The sequence below is a fragment of the Trifolium pratense genome, linkage group LG3 (assembly GCF_020283565.1).
Source record: "Trifolium pratense cultivar HEN17-A07 linkage group LG3, ARS_RC_1.1, whole genome shotgun sequence".
Classification (NCBI taxonomy): Eukaryota; Viridiplantae; Streptophyta; class Magnoliopsida; order Fabales; family Fabaceae; genus Trifolium; species Trifolium pratense.
In genome coordinates, this window is record NC_060061.1 from 10,014,427 (window position 1) to 10,031,315 (window position 16,889).

General features: G+C 31.8%; 5 protein-coding genes across 6 annotated transcripts; 3 read left to right on the plus strand and 2 right to left on the minus strand.

The window, feature by feature from the left end:
* The first annotated feature begins 437 nt into the window (after positions 1–437).
* On the plus strand, positions 438–2,170 carry LOC123914559 (probable inactive poly [ADP-ribose] polymerase SRO2). The gene is made up of 4 exons (XM_045965760.1): positions 438–802; positions 1,361–1,599; positions 1,798–1,928; positions 2,063–2,170. The coding sequence occupies exons 1-4, from the start codon at positions 438–440 to the stop codon at positions 2,168–2,170; spliced, it is 843 nt and encodes a 280-aa protein (XP_045821716.1).
* A 1,831-nt stretch (positions 2,171–4,001) lies between these two features.
* LOC123917828 (F-box/kelch-repeat protein At3g23880-like) lies at positions 4,002–5,096 on the plus strand. Its single transcript, XM_045969679.1, has one exon. The coding sequence runs from the start codon at positions 4,002–4,004 to the stop codon at positions 5,094–5,096; it is 1,095 nt and encodes a 364-aa protein (XP_045825635.1).
* A 312-nt stretch (positions 5,097–5,408) lies between these two features.
* LOC123917829 lies at positions 5,409–6,274 on the minus strand. The gene is made up of 2 exons (XM_045969680.1): positions 5,778–6,274; positions 5,409–5,665 (listed from the first exon to the last, which is right to left on the minus strand). The coding sequence occupies exons 1-2, from the start codon at positions 6,272–6,274 to the stop codon at positions 5,494–5,496; spliced, it is 669 nt and encodes a 222-aa protein (XP_045825636.1). The 3' UTR covers positions 5,409–5,493.
* A 3,515-nt stretch (positions 6,275–9,789) lies between these two features.
* On the plus strand, positions 9,790–11,950 carry LOC123917831 (actin-depolymerizing factor 1-like). The gene is made up of 3 exons (XM_045969684.1): positions 9,790–9,946; positions 11,111–11,376; positions 11,458–11,950. Exons 1-3 carry the CDS (start codon positions 9,944–9,946, stop codon positions 11,606–11,608), a joined length of 420 nt encoding a protein of 139 aa, XP_045825640.1. The 5' UTR covers positions 9,790–9,943; the 3' UTR covers positions 11,609–11,950.
* A 706-nt stretch (positions 11,951–12,656) lies between these two features.
* On the minus strand, positions 12,657–16,135 carry LOC123917830 (potassium transporter 5-like). 2 transcript variants are annotated; one of them, XM_045969682.1, is made up of 7 exons: positions 15,978–16,119; positions 15,841–15,891; positions 15,415–15,675; positions 14,913–14,965; positions 14,514–14,628; positions 14,150–14,404; positions 12,657–14,016 (listed from the first exon to the last, which is right to left on the minus strand). In XM_045969682.1, the coding sequence occupies exons 1-7, from the start codon at positions 16,027–16,029 to the stop codon at positions 12,980–12,982; spliced, it is 1,824 nt and encodes a 607-aa protein (XP_045825638.1). In that variant the 5' UTR covers positions 16,030–16,119; the 3' UTR covers positions 12,657–12,979. The 2 variants fall into 2 exon arrangements, with proteins under 2 accessions (XP_045825638.1, XP_045825639.1); XM_045969683.1 differs by having other exon boundaries at positions 12,724–14,016; positions 14,249–14,404; positions 15,978–16,135.
* Between the last annotated feature and the right edge of the window lie 754 nt (positions 16,136–16,889).

Genomic DNA, 16,889 nt, shown 5'->3' on the forward strand with positions numbered 1-16,889 from the left:
TCTTAAAAATTATCTAAACCGAACCAAAACCAAACCGCAAATATCCTTTACTCAAAATGGAAACAGAAAAAGAAGCTTCACACTATTTTCATTGTGAATAGCAAATATGGAAACCTATCACCAATTTATCATGTCTTAACTTGAACCCCAAGAAAATATATGTAAAACGCACATGGCATGACGTGTCTTATGCAAGGTCACAACTCACTACCAAAACCGTCAATTATTATCTACATACAGTCAACATCAACGGCACAAAACGTCTTGTCTTGATCCCCAAGACTTAGTTTCTCAAGCCCAAGCCCAAGCCCAAGCCCAAGTCCAAGCCCAAACTCTATCAATATTCAACTTTCAAACCTTTCTTTAAATTCATGCATATATGAATCATATAATAGGCATAATTAATAATAACAAGTTAACAACTAATCACGTAAATAATGAACATAGTTGAAGTTGAAGAAGAAAGTGGAGAATATCAATATGTTAAGAAAGGTTTCTTAAAGGGTATGGGATTTATGATGCATGCTACAAATATTATAGCTATTCACAAAAACAATGTTTCATCTAATTTAACAAAGCAAGCTCGTTTGGATTCTTTTCACATTTTCTCAAAGGCGGTTTCAATTAAATGTGGAGGTGATGCTAATGTTAGATTTGCTTGGTATGGTGGCTCATTAGATGAACTAATAGATATTGTTTCTTTTGGATTCACCGGATGCAATATTCATGTTGATGAGGATAATGATGGTGAATCTCATGGTGTTGGAGTTTCATTATCATCTACTAATTTTTCCATTGATAGGTATGTAGTTTACATACATGGATTCATGATTTTTTATGGTTAATTATTTCAAATTATTGTTTTGGTGGCGGTTTAAACACAATTCTAAATGATTTTGTTATGATTTAAATCAATGGTGGGATCGTCAACACAATGTCTTGGTAGCTTTAGTTGTATACATGGATTTGTATCGAAGTTTATTTATTTTGTGTTCTTTAGTATTTTGCCGATTTGTTTTATTACCATCTGAGTTGTTGATGGATTTGTCTCGATTTTTTAAATGGACTTTTGAGTTTCATTGTTTTTCTTGGATCTGAAGATATATTATTCTTTGATTTTGTTTGGCTTTTTCAAAAAAAGTTTATTTAAGTAGTAGATTTAAGTAGTAGATTAAAATTTCAACTATTCGATTTTAATCAATTATCGAGATAATTATTTAAGTTAACTAATTTTAGGAAATTTGTTTTCTATATACAATTAACAATTTCCATAAACTAGTTTTTTTTTTTTAATGATCAAATTTATACAATTAGTTTTTTTTTTTTTTAGAAAACTAAAATTTGTTTATTTCATTGACAGTGCAATGTCTTCGGTGGAAGATGAGAATGGTTTGAGGCATGTGTTGCTATGCAGGGTGATACTAGGAAAGGTTGAAAATGTTCCTGCTGATTCAAAACAGAGCCAACCTAGCTGTGAAAATTATGACACAGGAGTTGATGATATTTCATCACCTACAAAACATATTATATGGACTGCTTTTATGAATTCATACATTCATCCAGATTATATCCTAAGTTTCAAGTATAATTATATCACTGGTAAGTTGGGTGATTTTTTTCATTTCTATCTACCTTAATTATTTCATTTCAAAGTTTTTGGCTGCATTATTTTTTGCATCCTTATTTTTTCTGCATAATTATTTTACTCTCCTTATTTTGTATTTTGTTTTTTAAAACTCGGTATTCGGTCCAACGACAGACTTTAGGGATGCTAACCGTTTATTGATTTTGGAACAGATGCAGGTGTATTTGGGACAGTAAAACCTCGATCAGAATATGTGTTGTTTCCTAATCTAGTGGCAAAAGTGTCAAATCATTTGAAACCATCACAAATGTCTTTGTTACTCAAAAGCTACCGTATTTACCAAGTAAGTAAACCATAGTTTTATATAATTGCTTTGCTTTAAGGTTCTTATATATAAGCACTGCTTTGTTAATCATGTAAATTAATTTGCGGTAGTTACTACTGATTAAAACTAAATATAATGTTGGGGCTGATCAGGAGCAAAAGATTACAAGAGAGTTATGGATAAAGAAAGTGAGGAAGATAGTAGGGGACAGATTGCTGCATTCAGTGATCTCTGGTGGCGACGTGCACCCTATCATCTAATTTCAATTTTTGGAACTTTAATATAGTTGGACTTTGTATTAATCGGATTGCATATATAGTTATAGAATAAAAAATGTGAAATGTTTCATAGACACCCTACACCCAATAAAAATCACTACTATTTTATAAATAAATAATAATTTATTTATTATCTTAAAACTGCTTTTTCATCACTCTGTATCTGGATATAAACACATATTGCATTTTTTCACTTTTATTAAGAAAAATTGGTAATGTAGTTAATGCGTACCTAAAATACTTTTTGAATATATAAGGGTTAAATAATATTTACCTATGATGTTACCGAATTTTGTTTTACCCTGTATGATATATTTTTCTGATTATCCCATAGATTTCGTCCTTTTACCCCCCTTATGAAATATTTTGGCTTAAGATTCGTCCTAAATGATGACGTGACACACTCATTGCTTAGTTATGGGGCAAATCAAAATTTGGTAACATTACAGAAAAGACAAAATGACGAAATCTTAAGTCAATATATTCAACGGAGGGGCTAAAATGTATATACAGGGGGTAATGGAAAAAAATATTATAGGAAGATAAACCAAATTTCGCTAACACATTAAGGAGGTAAACACCGTTTAACCCAATATATAAATATCCACTCAAGAATTTCTCCTTTTGATATTACAAGACAAGCGATATTAATTTAGGGTTTATTTGGAAAAAAATCTAAAAATTGAGGCCAAAAAAATTGGAGGCCCTAGGGCCTAGACTATGGGCCTGCTTGCCTCTGGGCCGGCCCTGCTAGTTCTATTCATCTTGTGCAAATATCTGATTTATTAATAATATATTTGCTGTTAAAAAAATGTCATTTATATATTAGTTTTTATTTGGTACATGAGCTAGCTAATCAAATTATTCTTTCTAAAATTTTCAAAAGATATGTTCTTTGTAAAATTTACAAAAGAAATAAATTGAATTCCCTTAGAAAAAAATATTTCATTCGTCCCAAAATATAAGCAAAAATGAGTCAAACAAACATAAGAAAAATATGAGTCATGTTAACATGATGTGTTCTTAAGACACACGATAAGATAACTAAATATAAAAATTTAGCATTTAATGTTATAAGATATTTAATGTTTAAAAAGTTGAATAAACAATTTTCAAGAAAATATTTTCATATTTATCTCCTTAACATGTGCCCTTATGACACAAGTTAACATTTTCCATAGAGTTTAATTGTTGTGCACCGTCAATGTAATTTTTTTTTTACACATACATTCAATGACGCGTTGCCACATCATTTAATGAATGTGACACATCATGTGTTTTTAATGACCATACATGATGTGTCGCTATATTATTGGACGCATGTGTAAAATAACTTTACACCGACGGTGCATATAAATTAAATTCTTATCGAAAGAGTTTAATTGTTGTGCACTGTCAATGTAATTTTTTTTTACACATACATCCAATGACGCGTTGCCACATATCATTTAATGAATGTGACACATCATGTGTTTTTAATGACCATACATGATGTGTCGGTATATTATTGGACGCATGTGCAAAACGGTGCACATCAAATATATTCATTTTTGTTAACTAGTTTTTACTTATATTCTGGAAAATTGCTCACAATATTCTCACCATCCAAATATTAAGTTCAAATATTATGTTACCAACGAATATATTCTGAAAAACCGTCCACTTCCACCAGTAATACGGAGCTAGAACCAACGACGACTCATGTTCCAAGACTCCACATTTATGACTTAAACTATTCAATCAAGTATTCAATTCTTCATCAATTCTATAAAACTCTCCTTTTTCCATTAGAGATTCTCACAACAACAATCCAATGAAGTCCCTTCAGAATCGTTTCAAGGCACTCATCCAAAAAGTGGTTGAAGTTCCAAAACACTTTCTTTTTTCAACCAAAACAAAACAACTTCTAATCCTCGACCGATTTTACTTCAACAACAACAATGTTTGTGGTCACCACCTATTTCTCCTCGACCTCAAAACAAAACAACTCAAAGAGCTTCATATTCCAAGAGTCACAAATTCTGACATGGGTTATAAGATCATAGCTTCATGCAATGGTTTACTTTGCATTTCTCATTATTCCTTAGATCATGAATCTACCATTTTCCTATGGAATCCAACCACAAAACAAACAAAAAGAATCATTCAACAACCACCTTTGCTTTTGCCACCAAATTGTCTTATAGGCTTTTATGAAAGTAATGATTTTTATGTTGTAAGGTTTCACTCTTTTGAAGTTACAAAAAGTGATTCTCTTGGCAAAAAAGCTTATGCTATTCGAGGCGAAAAGTACTCTTTGAGTAAAGGGCTGTGGAGAAAAATAAAGGGTTGTGATCAAAATTTGATTTTGAAGGGTCATTTGTTTTGGACTGAGAACACTGTCACAGTTAAAGAAACTTTGTTTTGGATTGCTATGGAGGTAAATGAAAAGGTTAGTCATGAAATGATTATCTCTTTCGATTCGTGTAACGATGTTATTAGCAAGATTGAGATGCCGATTAATTCGTCTAAGGATTGTGTTGAAGTTTATAAGAAACTTGTAATGTATAATCATAAGGGTGATTCTTGTGTTGGTTTGATTATTTGCTTAGAGAGTAAGAATATGGAACAATGGCTATATTTATGGGTTTTGTGTAATGAATATGAAGGTGTTGAGTATTGGATTAAGGTACAAACTATTGGTATGTTTTCGACATTAGAGCGTCCGATTGGTGTTTGGAAAAATGAGGTTCTTATGGCTACGAAAAAAAGGATGCATAGTATTCGTGGAACTGTTGCTTTGCTTCCTGAAGATGATATTGGTGCGGAGTTTTCATATAACCTTTTGAGTTATGAAGAGAGGTACTTTCCTTTACATGATGTGGAGGAAATTGATTATTTTGAAAGTGGAGGATTTATGTTTATATGATACTCCTATGCTTATTAAAAGCAATATCAACAAATTAAGCATTAATGTTAACACAATGAATATGGCGGAAAACAATCCTATTTTGAGTAGAAAATGTGTTCTTGCTGTTAGATTTTTGTTTATGTTTTTCAATGTAGTTTATGTCGAGGTATTGTTATGTTTGAAAATCATGATAAAACTATAGCTACTTTTCAAAATGATTACATTAAACAATAACTTGAGTTTTGGAAAATGTATAAACTGTGCCTATTGAAAACAAAATTCTTAATGAAAATTAAACTCATTTACAATCCAATTACCAAACAACCATTTACAAATTAAACTCATTTACAATCCAGTTATACCAAACAACCATTTACAATCCCATAAGTGAATGCATGAAATTAAACCTGAAAAATTAGGCTAAAAGCCAAAAGTTTCTGTGAGTTTTTGTATTGAGAACATAGCCTCCATTAGCTTTTCTTTGAACCGCAACACATGTGCATGTGCCCGGGGTGTTATGAATCAAATACTCGGCCGTGTCTATCATTTTCGCCCCTTTCAAAGATCCTCCTGAAGGTCGCTTGTATCTGCACATTCAAATTCGAAACTCAAAATCTAATATATATGTATATATTTTCTTCGATTTTAAATAAATATATATATAAAAAAAGTGCATTACGTGTTTAATTACGTGCTTACCCTCCTAATAATGTTGAAGAAAGGGTGCGTTTTTGGCCTATAACTACAACATCAACCTCTTTGGTATGTAAAAGAATAGTATTAGCTCTATCTTTTCCATTCTCCGTTTCCACCTTCATAACGCGAACTTTCAATTTAGGTTGAGAAACTTTACAAGCATTCTTCATTTCTTCAAGAAAATCAATTACGGTCACACCCTCCGCACCAGAACCTCCTCCAGCACCTCCTCCTGCACCTCCGCCTCCAATGTCACCTAACGACGCGGTCGCTGATGTTCCTAATGAAGGCATTTTAAGGAAAGTTGAAAGTGTATTGCGCCATGATGGTATAGTGTCAATAACATGCAATAGAATCAATTCATCTTGTTCCATTACAGCATGACAAAGTGCATATTGAAGTGCTCCAGCTGATTCACGTGTTGGATCAGCCACAACCAATACCTTACGTGATGTATTTGTTGCGTGTGGATTCCTATTACTACCATTACCACTTGCCATTAATTAATTAATCATACACCAATACACACAAAATGGGAGTAATATGAAACAATTTTTAAGGCTCATTTTTTTTGTGTAATTGAAGAGAATAATATTTCCATACTACAATTGTACAACAGCTAATATAAATTGTTTGTTTTACTTTTGTGATTCACAATTTTGTTTTGTTTTTACACCTTACTATGTTTAGGCTATATATGTTGATACACCTTCCTTGAGACTCGGTCAAATGCCAACTTAATTTATACCTCTAATTGTGATCATATATATACAACAATACATATATATATATATATATATATATATATATATATATATATATATATATATATATATATATATATATAGGGGGCTGCTAATTTAGACCCAGTTGGGTCTAAATTAGCAAGGTGCACCTTTTGAGTTGGACAAAAATACCCTTTCTTTTTTTTTTTAAAAAAAAAAAAAAACATATTGGCGCTGATCCAGTGTCGCGCGCCTACCGCAGGACCACCGTTACAGACCGTTGATTTCCATCAGACGGCCAATAGATGATCTCATCATGGCTGTCGGATCAATCAGACAGTCCAGATCATCCATCTCCATGATAAGCCAGCGCGTGCACCACACTAGATCTGCGCCTGGAGAGAGAAAATTTCATTTTAAAAAAGCAGGACACGTGTCAACTGCTGGGTGGTTGGCGTGTTTTTTTTTTCATTTAATACTTTAAACTCAATTATTTCGTTGTAAATTAATTTTTTATTTTTTTATTTTTATACCAAAATTCATAATTTTTTTTTGTCTACAAATAGAGACTTGGTTCGTTTGATTTGGACACAAAAAAAAAAACTCAATTTTTCACTACCTTTAATTATCTTTATATAATACTGTGAAACCATTTAGCTGGTAGAATGGTTTCACAGTATAACTCTCTGAAACCATTTTACTAGTAGAATGGTTTCAGTGAGTAATTTCTTAATTGTTTGCTTCTGAAACCATTCTGAAACCATTTAGCTGGTACAATGGTTTCAGAGCGTTGTACTTTGAAACCATTTCACTGATAGAATGGTTTCAGGGGAGTTGATTTTTAATTGTTTGCTTCTGAAACCATTTTACTGCTAGAATGGTTTCACAGTATAACTCTCTGAAACCATTCTTCCAGCTAAATGGTTTCAGAAGCAAACAATAGTTTTTAATTACCGTTTTATCTCATTTAATTAACGAAAAATAGTTTCAGGTCTCAAAAAATTTCATAAAATATACCAAAAGTTCCAGAATATTATCTAATATTTTATTAGAAACAAATAAAAAAACAATTGGTTTCAGAGTACAAATCTATGAAATTATTATTATTATTTGTTAAATGGTTTTAAATAATCAGCGGAATTTGTGAAAATAATTTCATGACTTGAACTAGGGAGAGTGAGGTACACAAGAGGGTTCTAAATAATTCATAGTACTTTACATAAAATTTTGGAAATTTTTTATGGAATTATAATATTTTTAATTACCTTTTTACTCATTTAATTAACTAAAAATAGTTTCGGGTCTCCAAAAATTTCATACAATATACCAAAATTTCCAGAATATTATCTACTATTTTATTATGAAAAAATAAAAAAAAATAGAGCCTCCCTGAGGCCGCACGCGCCTCCACGCGCCGCCGGTGAGAGTGGGCGTGGGCGACGCGCACTGTTCATCGTCCCTCCCACCCGTTTTATGCAGAAACGGGTCGTGCGACCCGGTTTTTGACCCGGTTCGATCTCCCTCAATACTCAACGAAACTCGACGTTCCTTATATGAATTTTGATCGTTTTTCAATTTTACAAAGGTTTCCGGTATTAGTTTTTGAAATCGGCGTTCGATTCGCACGTAAAATGAGGTCGAAATTTGGAAGAAATTTAAAAAATGTAATAGTTGTTCTATTGTTTCAAAAAAAAAAAAAGGGTATTTTTAGGATGCAAATTACATACATGCCCCAGTTGCTCTATTGTTTCAAAAAAAAAAAAAATGGGTATTTTTGTCCAACTCAAAAGGTGCACCTTGCTAACTTAGACCTAACTAGGGTCTAAGTTAGAAAACCCCATATATATATATATATAATTTGTGTCTGGAATCACTTTTTTTTTAAAAAAAATCATTTTTCTCTTGTAATTTTTTTTTCGTACATTTTTTCTCTTGTAATTATATTACTAATTAACATTAATCACTCGATAACAAATGTTCTCTTGTTCCGATAAACATAACTTAGTTGGTAAAGACATTGCATGCAATATGCAGACCCGATATTCAAACTTTGGTACTCCCAATTATTCACTTTAAAAGGTAAAATTAAAAATTTTAATCACTATGCTAGTATTTGATAATAAAAGAAAGGTTTAATCGTAGTTTTGGTCCCCTATTTTTATCATTTTGCAGATTTAGCCTCCTAATTTAAAATATGACAGTTTTGGTTCCATGTCATAATTTTTAACTGTAAATTGACGATGTGATATGTTATAAACAACGTGATATATAATCTGATGATGAGAAAGTACCAACATCGATAAAATTGTAAGAAAATTTTTTCGTAAAGTTAATTTAAAATATGTTGTATCATCATATTTTAGACAAAATATATACGGTTGGAGAACCAAACTGACAAATTTTATAACATGCCTTCGAAATTCGGCAAAGATGAACAGAAGAGACTTCGGTGGAAGTGATGAGCTGTACTTGTTACCTGTTGCAAGAGAAAATGGAGAATTGAAGTGAACTAAATCATGTGAACTAATAATTAACGTAGATTGTGGATTCCATAGTTATTACATTCCTTATTCATAATTCATTAATTTGGTATGATAATTGCGAGTTGCCCCAAGATTAATGCTCGAATATATTACGTAGTAGTAAAAAAATATAATCAAAATCGATTATGTGATGCGAATAGTACACAGTTCGATTCCCCGCAAATATGATTGAAAAGAAATTGTAATCACTTTATGTCAGAATTGACATCCGAATCAGATTAAACTGATGATAAAAGTTAAAATTAAATATGACACTTATTTTAATACGAAGGAAGTAATTTTCACTAATCTAGTTTGGATATGCCAATGATTATTATTTTTTTTCAACTTTTAACTAATTTATTTGCTTAATAAAATATTCTTCAAAAAATAGAAATTATCGAAATTTGATGTAAAATTCAAAAAATATTAAATAACTTTTTTAATGTAAACATCTAAATTATCATTTTGCTAATAAACTTTTCACCTTACCCAAAAAATAGATAAAATTATATAAGTAGTTTTTTAACTTAATTTCAAGTAATAATTTGATCATTTATCATTTTTTTTTCCACATCATTTTAGTCCTTATTAACCCTTTATAGATGATTTTTTTTTTAAGTTTAAAGCATATGGTTTTTTATATGGCATAACAAAATTTATGATTAAGAATGAAAAGAAAAAAACTAGATTTAAATTTATATCCAATTTATTTTCTTTCTAAAATATCATAAAATAAAAAAAAGGAATATTTATAAAAATATTTTTTTGCCTTTTTGTTTGTTGGTGGTATTTGATTGACTCAACTCAACGCAACCCATTCATTCATTCCAACTCAACGCAACATCTTGTTCATTTTTCTCTGATTCCTATATCTTCTCCTCCGCTTCTTCCTCCGATCACTCTCTTCTCTCTTTCAACTATGGTTAGTTTCTTCTCTTTCTCTTTCTCTTTCTAAATGCATATTCAATTTTCATTTTTTACTTTTCATTCTGTTTACTTTATCATTTACTTTCAGATCTGATTTTGATCTCAATTTCACTTTACTTTGTAGCATCGCATCATTATCTTTGATCTTATCTCATCACAGTTAGATGCGTTATCTGATCATGATGTTGATCATGTTGGAACAATTTTTTTAAGCAAACTTAATTATTTTGTTACTTTCATTATGGTTTTCCCCTAATTTCAACCTGATGATGAAAAATCAATGCTTATTATTGCTCTAATCACTGATTATGGACTGTATTATGTGTGATTTTCATTTTTATTACTATAACGTTATATTAATACAAGGCCTTTTAATTTTTTTAAATCATAAAAGGTTATTATAAGTTTTAGGGCTTGTTTGAATTAACGATTTAATTTTAATTAAGTACTTAGGGCCTGTTTGGATATTATATTATAGCACAAACATTTATCATGATAACCACTTATGTATAAACGGACATAAACTATTTTATAGCTAAAGAAAAAATAAAGATAAGTTGTTTTTATTCATGCTATGAGTTGTTTTTATAAGCTATATTGGAGAACTTATTAAAATAAGCTAATTTTTTTTATAACAATTGTTATAAGTTGTTTTCATAAGTTCTTCCGAACAGTCTCACAAAACTTATGGTATGGTAGTAGATAAACTCAAATAACCTAATCCAAATAGGTCCAGTTAATAAGCTATTTGATTGAGTTTGATTAAGTGCTTACTTATAAGCTATTATGGGGAGAAATGAGCTGATAAAAACTTATGGATATGGCATAAGTTATTTTTATGGTATAAAAACATTTTTATAAATCTTATGTAATGAGGTAAGTAAGCTGAAATAAGCTCTTGTTTAATGCTGATAGTTTGGTGTCTGTTTAAAAAAATGGGAGAAATCTATGGGGTAATATTTGTATGAAAACCTCACCATTTTGAAGGGGATAGGAATCGTAGGATATCAAATAAGTTCCAAGTTTTATCATGTTTTCTCTCGATCTTTGTTTTTGTTTTTGTTTACCCTCTCTCCAAGGATTCTTTGCTAACATTTATTTATTTATTTATTCGAACCAAGCTGTTTTGGATGACCATTATGTGTGTGCAATCTTCCAGGCAAATGCTGCATCGGGTATGGCAGTCCATGATGACTGCAAGTTAAGGTTTATGGAGCTCAAGGCAAAAAGGACACACAGGTTCATAATTTACAAGATCGACGAGATTCTGAAACAAGTCACTGTGGAGCAGCTTGGTGAGCCTACCCAAGGCTATGAAGATTTTGCTGCTTTCCTTCCTGACAATGAGTGTCGCTATGCTGTTTATGATTTTGAGTTTCTGACAGAAGGCAATGTTCCCAAAAGCAGGATTTTCTTCGTTGGATGGTGATGTTCTGTTTAGTTTTACCAGTTATTGTTGTAGCATTGGTATTAATTTTTATCTAAACATTTTAATTTCTTTTGAAGGTCTCCCGACACAGCAAAGGTTAGAAGCAAGATGATTTATGCAAGCTCCAAGGATAGGTTCAAGAGAGAGCTGGACGGTATTCAAATAGAGTTGCAAGCAACTGATCCCACTGAGATCGGTCTTGATGTGTTCAAAAGCCGTGCAAATTAAATGATCTCCAAGAGAGTCCTATGTGCTGGGGTGAGCCCCCTAATGCTTTGTTACTTCTATAAAAATTTCTAGTTTGTCGAATGGTCATATTATCTCATGGTTTATGAATTATGCCTCTGTTATATTGGAGTGGCATTTTAGTCCTATGCTTATCAGTTGAATTTGTAACTGTTTTGTGTGATGATTAAACAAAAAATGGGGTCCTGTTTTACTTCAAAAAAGGTTATGATATCCTTTTTTTGTAGATAGGATAGGAAAAGAAAGCCCACCTGTTACTTACAACAATTATTTTTGTTTGGTGTTATGATATCCTATTATATTGGTTTATTATTTTTTTCATTATATTTGGTTGGTTATTATTCTTCAATGTTTTACAAGACTAGCGTTAGCTTGTGGAAGATTGCTTTTCCATCATCTCATTTGCTTTTAAATTTTAATTATAAGGACGATGTTGTCTGAATTTAAGGACCCTAAAAAAGGTCTCAAGATTTCAAGTTCTATTATAATGTAGGTGGTTTATATTTATAACCAAGCTTTATGATATGCGTGTTTTTACAAAGGAGGAAAGGTGAAGTGTCCTTTCATAGGTTTATCTAGATTTAATTGTACAAACCTTCCATCATAATATTCTTGGGCCGTTGATCCTTATCTGCTTAAGGATGGCCCTAGACTCCAAATCTTCCATAGCCATACAACTCTCAGAATCTGAAACAACTTCAAAGATAGTGTCTTATAGAACAACTCTTCCCAATTTTGCCTCAGATTTAACTTTGTTGTCGAGAAGCAAAATGTGTCCCTTGCTAGCTACTAGTCTACTACAACCATTGTCAACTTATCATCATGTAAAATTGCTTACCAAAAGTGTTTTTTTTCCCCACTACGACACATAAGTACAGGTAAAAAAAATCAAGGTGCTGGTACGTCTATAAAAAGTAGGAGAGTTTTATTATATAATGTAACATGAGAGAGCTAAACATAAGCTTAAATACATAAACTATATTATTTCACAAGTACCACAAGTACCACACGCGCGTACCTGGTACTGATATTTTTCATGAATAGGCTTTATTATCCTCTTTTGGTAAAACTACTACTGTTGAAAAAACATAAAACTATACCCAATTGTCACAGGACAAAAGCTTTATTTAATATTTCACAACAGCCATATATACATATAGAAAATTTTCAACCAAATATACATATAGAAAATTTTCACCAAATTAAACTATTTAAAATCATATCATTTGAAGTACACCATTCATTTATTTACTAGTAAACAAAAGCTTAGGGGTGAGGCACTCTACTTATTCCAAGATCAATGCTAACCACCAAGCTCGGGGAAGATTTAAAATAAGTTCACAAAGTGTGTTATCATATCTCATATGTCATTCCAATTTTGAGAAGTCTTGAACGTGGGAATGCCATTAAGTTTTCTCCTTGCCTAATGTTTCTCCTCAAGAAATTGTAAATATGATTTACAACTATCTTCTTAAGTATGGATGAGTTAGGCTCCGCCACCACTTCTGCTTCTCCGAGCATATACACCACATTTTTCTCCATTTCTCTCTGAACAAAGGATATCTCCTCTTCCACTCCCTGCAGATTTTGATTAGAGATTATACTAATTATTCCATATGAATGAATAGAATCTGATGAAGTACTAGACACATCAACCCCTTGATTTGAAGAAGTTGATGTTGGCACTATTCTATTGGAAGGATCTTTCCCATCCTTCACAAAATTGTCACTGTTTGTTTGTTTAACATCAAATTCTTCTCCCTCAATTAAACTAGTAACATTTTGATCGCGAATAAATTCTTTTAGTTGTTCTATCAGTTGTTGCTCAAATTCGTTTGGTTCTCCAATCACATCGTTATAGCCATACCTCACAACACAGCGGAAAATTCTGTCCTCTTTTGGTTGAATTTGTCCGAAAAGAAATTTTTCATCTAAGCCAACTTTGCTTATAGGAATGGACTTCACGGAAACAAACACTACTACAGCATGAATGTGGGATATGTTGGAAATAACATGAGCAAATATTGGTGGAACTCCTTCAACTAGTTCTGAGAATATGAGTGATACTCCTGGAGTTCTAGATATGACCCTTTTGCTTACTAGTTCTCTTACATATTCACCAGAAACCTTGTTCTTGAGCTCAAATAAGTACATTTTTCTGTGTGTGTAATGCCAGATTCCCATAATGGACATCAAGACTAAAGAAAGTACCAAAGGAAGAAAGCCTCCTTCAGCGAATTTAGTTAGCATGGAGGATAAATACACAATCTCTATTAAACCAAATATCACAACAAAAAGAGCTATCCACAATATTCTTGTCTTCCAGATAACAAGCATTATGAGAGCAACCATGCCTGTTGTGACCAGCATTACTATGCACACGGCAATTCCTGTAATAATGACAAGTATGTTTTTAGTACTATATATTCTTGAGTAATTTCTCTTATATTAAGGACCAGAGGGGAAAATAAAATAGTAGTTTGACTTAATAGTACTTGTAGAGAAGTTGAAGATCTTATATACCATAAGCATGACCAATATTATCTGTGGTTCTAAAGGCAGCACAGACTATGACACAGGAGATCATAAGAAAGTAGTTGATCTTAGGTATGTATACTTGACCTTCATGCTTGGTAGAGGTATGTACAACCTTAACCCTAGGGAAGCATCCTAAACTCTGTGAATGTTGGATAATTGAATATGTCCCTGAAATCATAGCCTGACTTGCAATGATAGCAGCAGAGACAGCCACAACAAATGTTGGCCAAAATATTGGATCTGCAATGCAAGTGATTAAAAAAAATTGACTTATTGTTCCACTATATTTGTCATTCCATGAATCTGTGATTAAAGATCAGTTTTTCCTTCCTACATAAAAGAAACTTACCAGGTATTGAGTTATAAAATGTATTCCCAATTTGGGATGGGAACTTTCTGAGATATGCTGTTTGTCCACTGTATGCGCATATTAGGGCAGGAAATGCGATGAAAGAGAAACTAATCTGCAATTGTAATATGAAAGTCATTAGTTCAATTTATCATTTTCAAATTTGAGGGTTCCAGGTTTCTCGTCAAGATCACACGTTGATGCAATCACACGATCTAGACCATTTGAACTTGATCAAACAACCACATTCCAACTATTTTATATAACCAAAAACAATACCAAGAATTGAACCAGTCGTATTTAGTTGATAGTCTAGATCTGCAATTGCGTGATTACAGTGAATCCAAATTCATTTAGAAGTATACGACTTAGAGCATCAAACTGCATTTATTTACTTACTTGAATTGCTGGCACATTGAAGTGACCCAAGTCTGCAAACATGGCCTCGGACCCTGGTTCATGAAAAACATTATCAGAGTTGTACCTGATATTTTGGGTGCCCTATGCAAGTTATAGTTTTGGTATCTCATTTATTTTATAAGTCGTATAAAAATATATAATGTGAAAGAAAAGTTAAAGATTTATACTTTCAATTGTTAAATGTCTAAATTAAACTTTTAATTCTTCAAATAGATTTTTAGTATCAAGATCATAAAAGTGTAAATTTATTTTAAAATTTAGTTTAATAATTATTACGAGCACACACGATTGTCCGCACGCACATAAACACACATTAAGTGAGCAAAAAAATTAATACCCCTAAAATTGTGGTGTCCCGTGCGGTCGCTCCTACTCCGAAACCCTCTAAACATTATAGAAGAATACATGTGTATGTGCATATATTGTGAATATAAAGAACATAAATAAACTACATAGTAAATCATTTGATGACATGACTCACCTGTAATGCACAGAAAGATTCCACCAAGAGAAAGCCACCCATCTTTACCATTCCTTTTCATATAATCCACAATGTACATTGGATTCAATGCTCTCAATACACTAATATCATATTTTAACAAGTTGTAAAGACCTATGACTCCAACCAATAAAAACCACACCAGGATAATAGGGGCAAATGCGTAGCCTACTTTATCGGTGCCAAATCTTTGGACAGCAAAGAGAATGATCAGGATTCCTATTGAGATCCAAACAACAGCACCTGAACTTGTAACAATTAATACACCATTAGATTGCGATGATAAAAATTCTTGTTCTTAACCTAGTATAAATTATATCTTGATTTTGAAGTGACACACATAGTATTAACGAGGGAGTACAATTTCGATAAAATTAACTACGGTTTAAAAGTATATATAAAGTAAACCTTGGCCAAGTGACGAGCTCTTGTTTTTTATCCCGCCGACGGCCGAAAGAACTGCATAACACACAATTATATTATATATAGATATAGATATAATACATTTTCTTTAACCGTGATAAATGAAAGCTAGTATTTTTCACCTGAAATGGATGGTGTGAGAATTCCATCTCCAATGACCATTGAAGTTGCCATGATTGTTATAATGAAAAGAAAAAGTTGAGCAAATTTACTATTCTCTAGTTTGTGCTTAATCTTTTGTGCTCTCTTTAATTGGTTGGAAGGTGTCTCAAGTTGGTAATGAGGTAGTTCTCTGTCTTCTGGTTGCTGATTTGGAATTAGGCTCACCTTCGAGTACCGGCAAATCAAAGAATACAATGCAAATGTGCCACCTAATTATATTCAAAAGTAAATAAATTAAAATCAAATTTTTTCTATAGGTAAGAGTTAAGAATCAAACTTCTGACCACTTACTTAAATAGATTAAATTTCTTACTCGTTTGACTAATTTATTGTAGGCAGGACTGTCCTAAGATTTTGGGTGTCCAATGCAAATTATAATTTTGGTATTACATTTTTTTTATAAATCATATAAAAATATCTAATGTGAAAGAAATGTTAAAGAGTATACTTAGAATCTCTCTGATAACTTTTAATTCTTCAAATAGATTTTATTGTTTTAAAATTTAGTTTCATAATTATTTGATTTATTTATTTTAATACAAGAACGCATGCACGCACATACGATTGCACACACGCACATAAACACACACCAAATAATAAAAAAAATTGATGCCTTGTGGTGCCCTGTGTGATCGCTCCTCTCTAAGGAACCCTTCATCAATTTGGAGGAAAAATGACATGAAGCAAGCATGTAGTATAGTATATATTGCATGTGAACACGTATATTGGATATAGATAGTCGTATATATTATCTTTGTAAGAGACATTACATATTATATTATTGTAGGGATCGAAGTTCGAACATCGGTACTCCCACTTATTTATCTTAAAAAAATGAAATTTTAGTCACTAGATTACTTGACAAAAATAAA

What these genes read in the sequence shown, in the direction of transcription:
- LOC123917828 (XM_045969679.1), top strand. Translation starts at nt 4,002, where the DNA reads ATGAAGTCCCTTCAGAATCGTTTCAAGGCACTCATCCAAAAAGTGGTT.
- LOC123914559 (XM_045965760.1), top strand. Translation starts at nt 438, where the DNA reads ATGAACATAGTTGAAGTTGAAGAAGAAAGTGGAGAATATCAATATGTT. An exon ending in ACTAATTTTTCCATTGATAG is followed by an intron (nt 803 to 1,360) that starts GTATGTAGTTTA and finishes TTTCATTGACAG; the next exon opens with TGCAATGTCTTCGGTGGAAG. An exon ending in AAAGCTACCGTATTTACCAA is followed by an intron (nt 1,929 to 2,062) that starts GTAAGTAAACCA and finishes GGGGCTGATCAG; the next exon opens with GAGCAAAAGATTACAAGAGA.
- LOC123917831 (XM_045969684.1), top strand. An exon ending in AGGATTTTCTTCGTTGGATG is followed by an intron (nt 11,377 to 11,457) that starts GTGATGTTCTGT and finishes TTTCTTTTGAAG; the next exon opens with GTCTCCCGACACAGCAAAGG.
- LOC123917830 (XM_045969682.1), bottom strand. Translation starts at nt 16,029, where the DNA reads ATGGCAACTTCAATGGTCATTGGAGATGGAATTCTCACACCATCCATT. An exon ending in AATCTTTCTGTGCATTACAG is followed by an intron (nt 14,966 to 15,414) that starts GTGAGTCATGTC and finishes TTCATGAACCAG; the next exon opens with GGTCCGAGGCCATGTTTGCA. An exon ending in TCAATGTGCCAGCAATTCAA is followed by an intron (nt 14,629 to 14,912) that starts GTAAGTAAATAA and finishes TTACAATTGCAG; the next exon opens with ATTAGTTTCTCTTTCATCGC.
- LOC123917829 (XM_045969680.1), bottom strand. Translation starts at nt 6,274, where the DNA reads ATGGCAAGTGGTAATGGTAGTAATAGGAATCCACACGCAACAAATACA. An exon ending in TCTTCAACATTATTAGGAGG is followed by an intron (nt 5,666 to 5,777) that starts GTAAGCACGTAA and finishes TTGAATGTGCAG; the next exon opens with ATACAAGCGACCTTCAGGAG.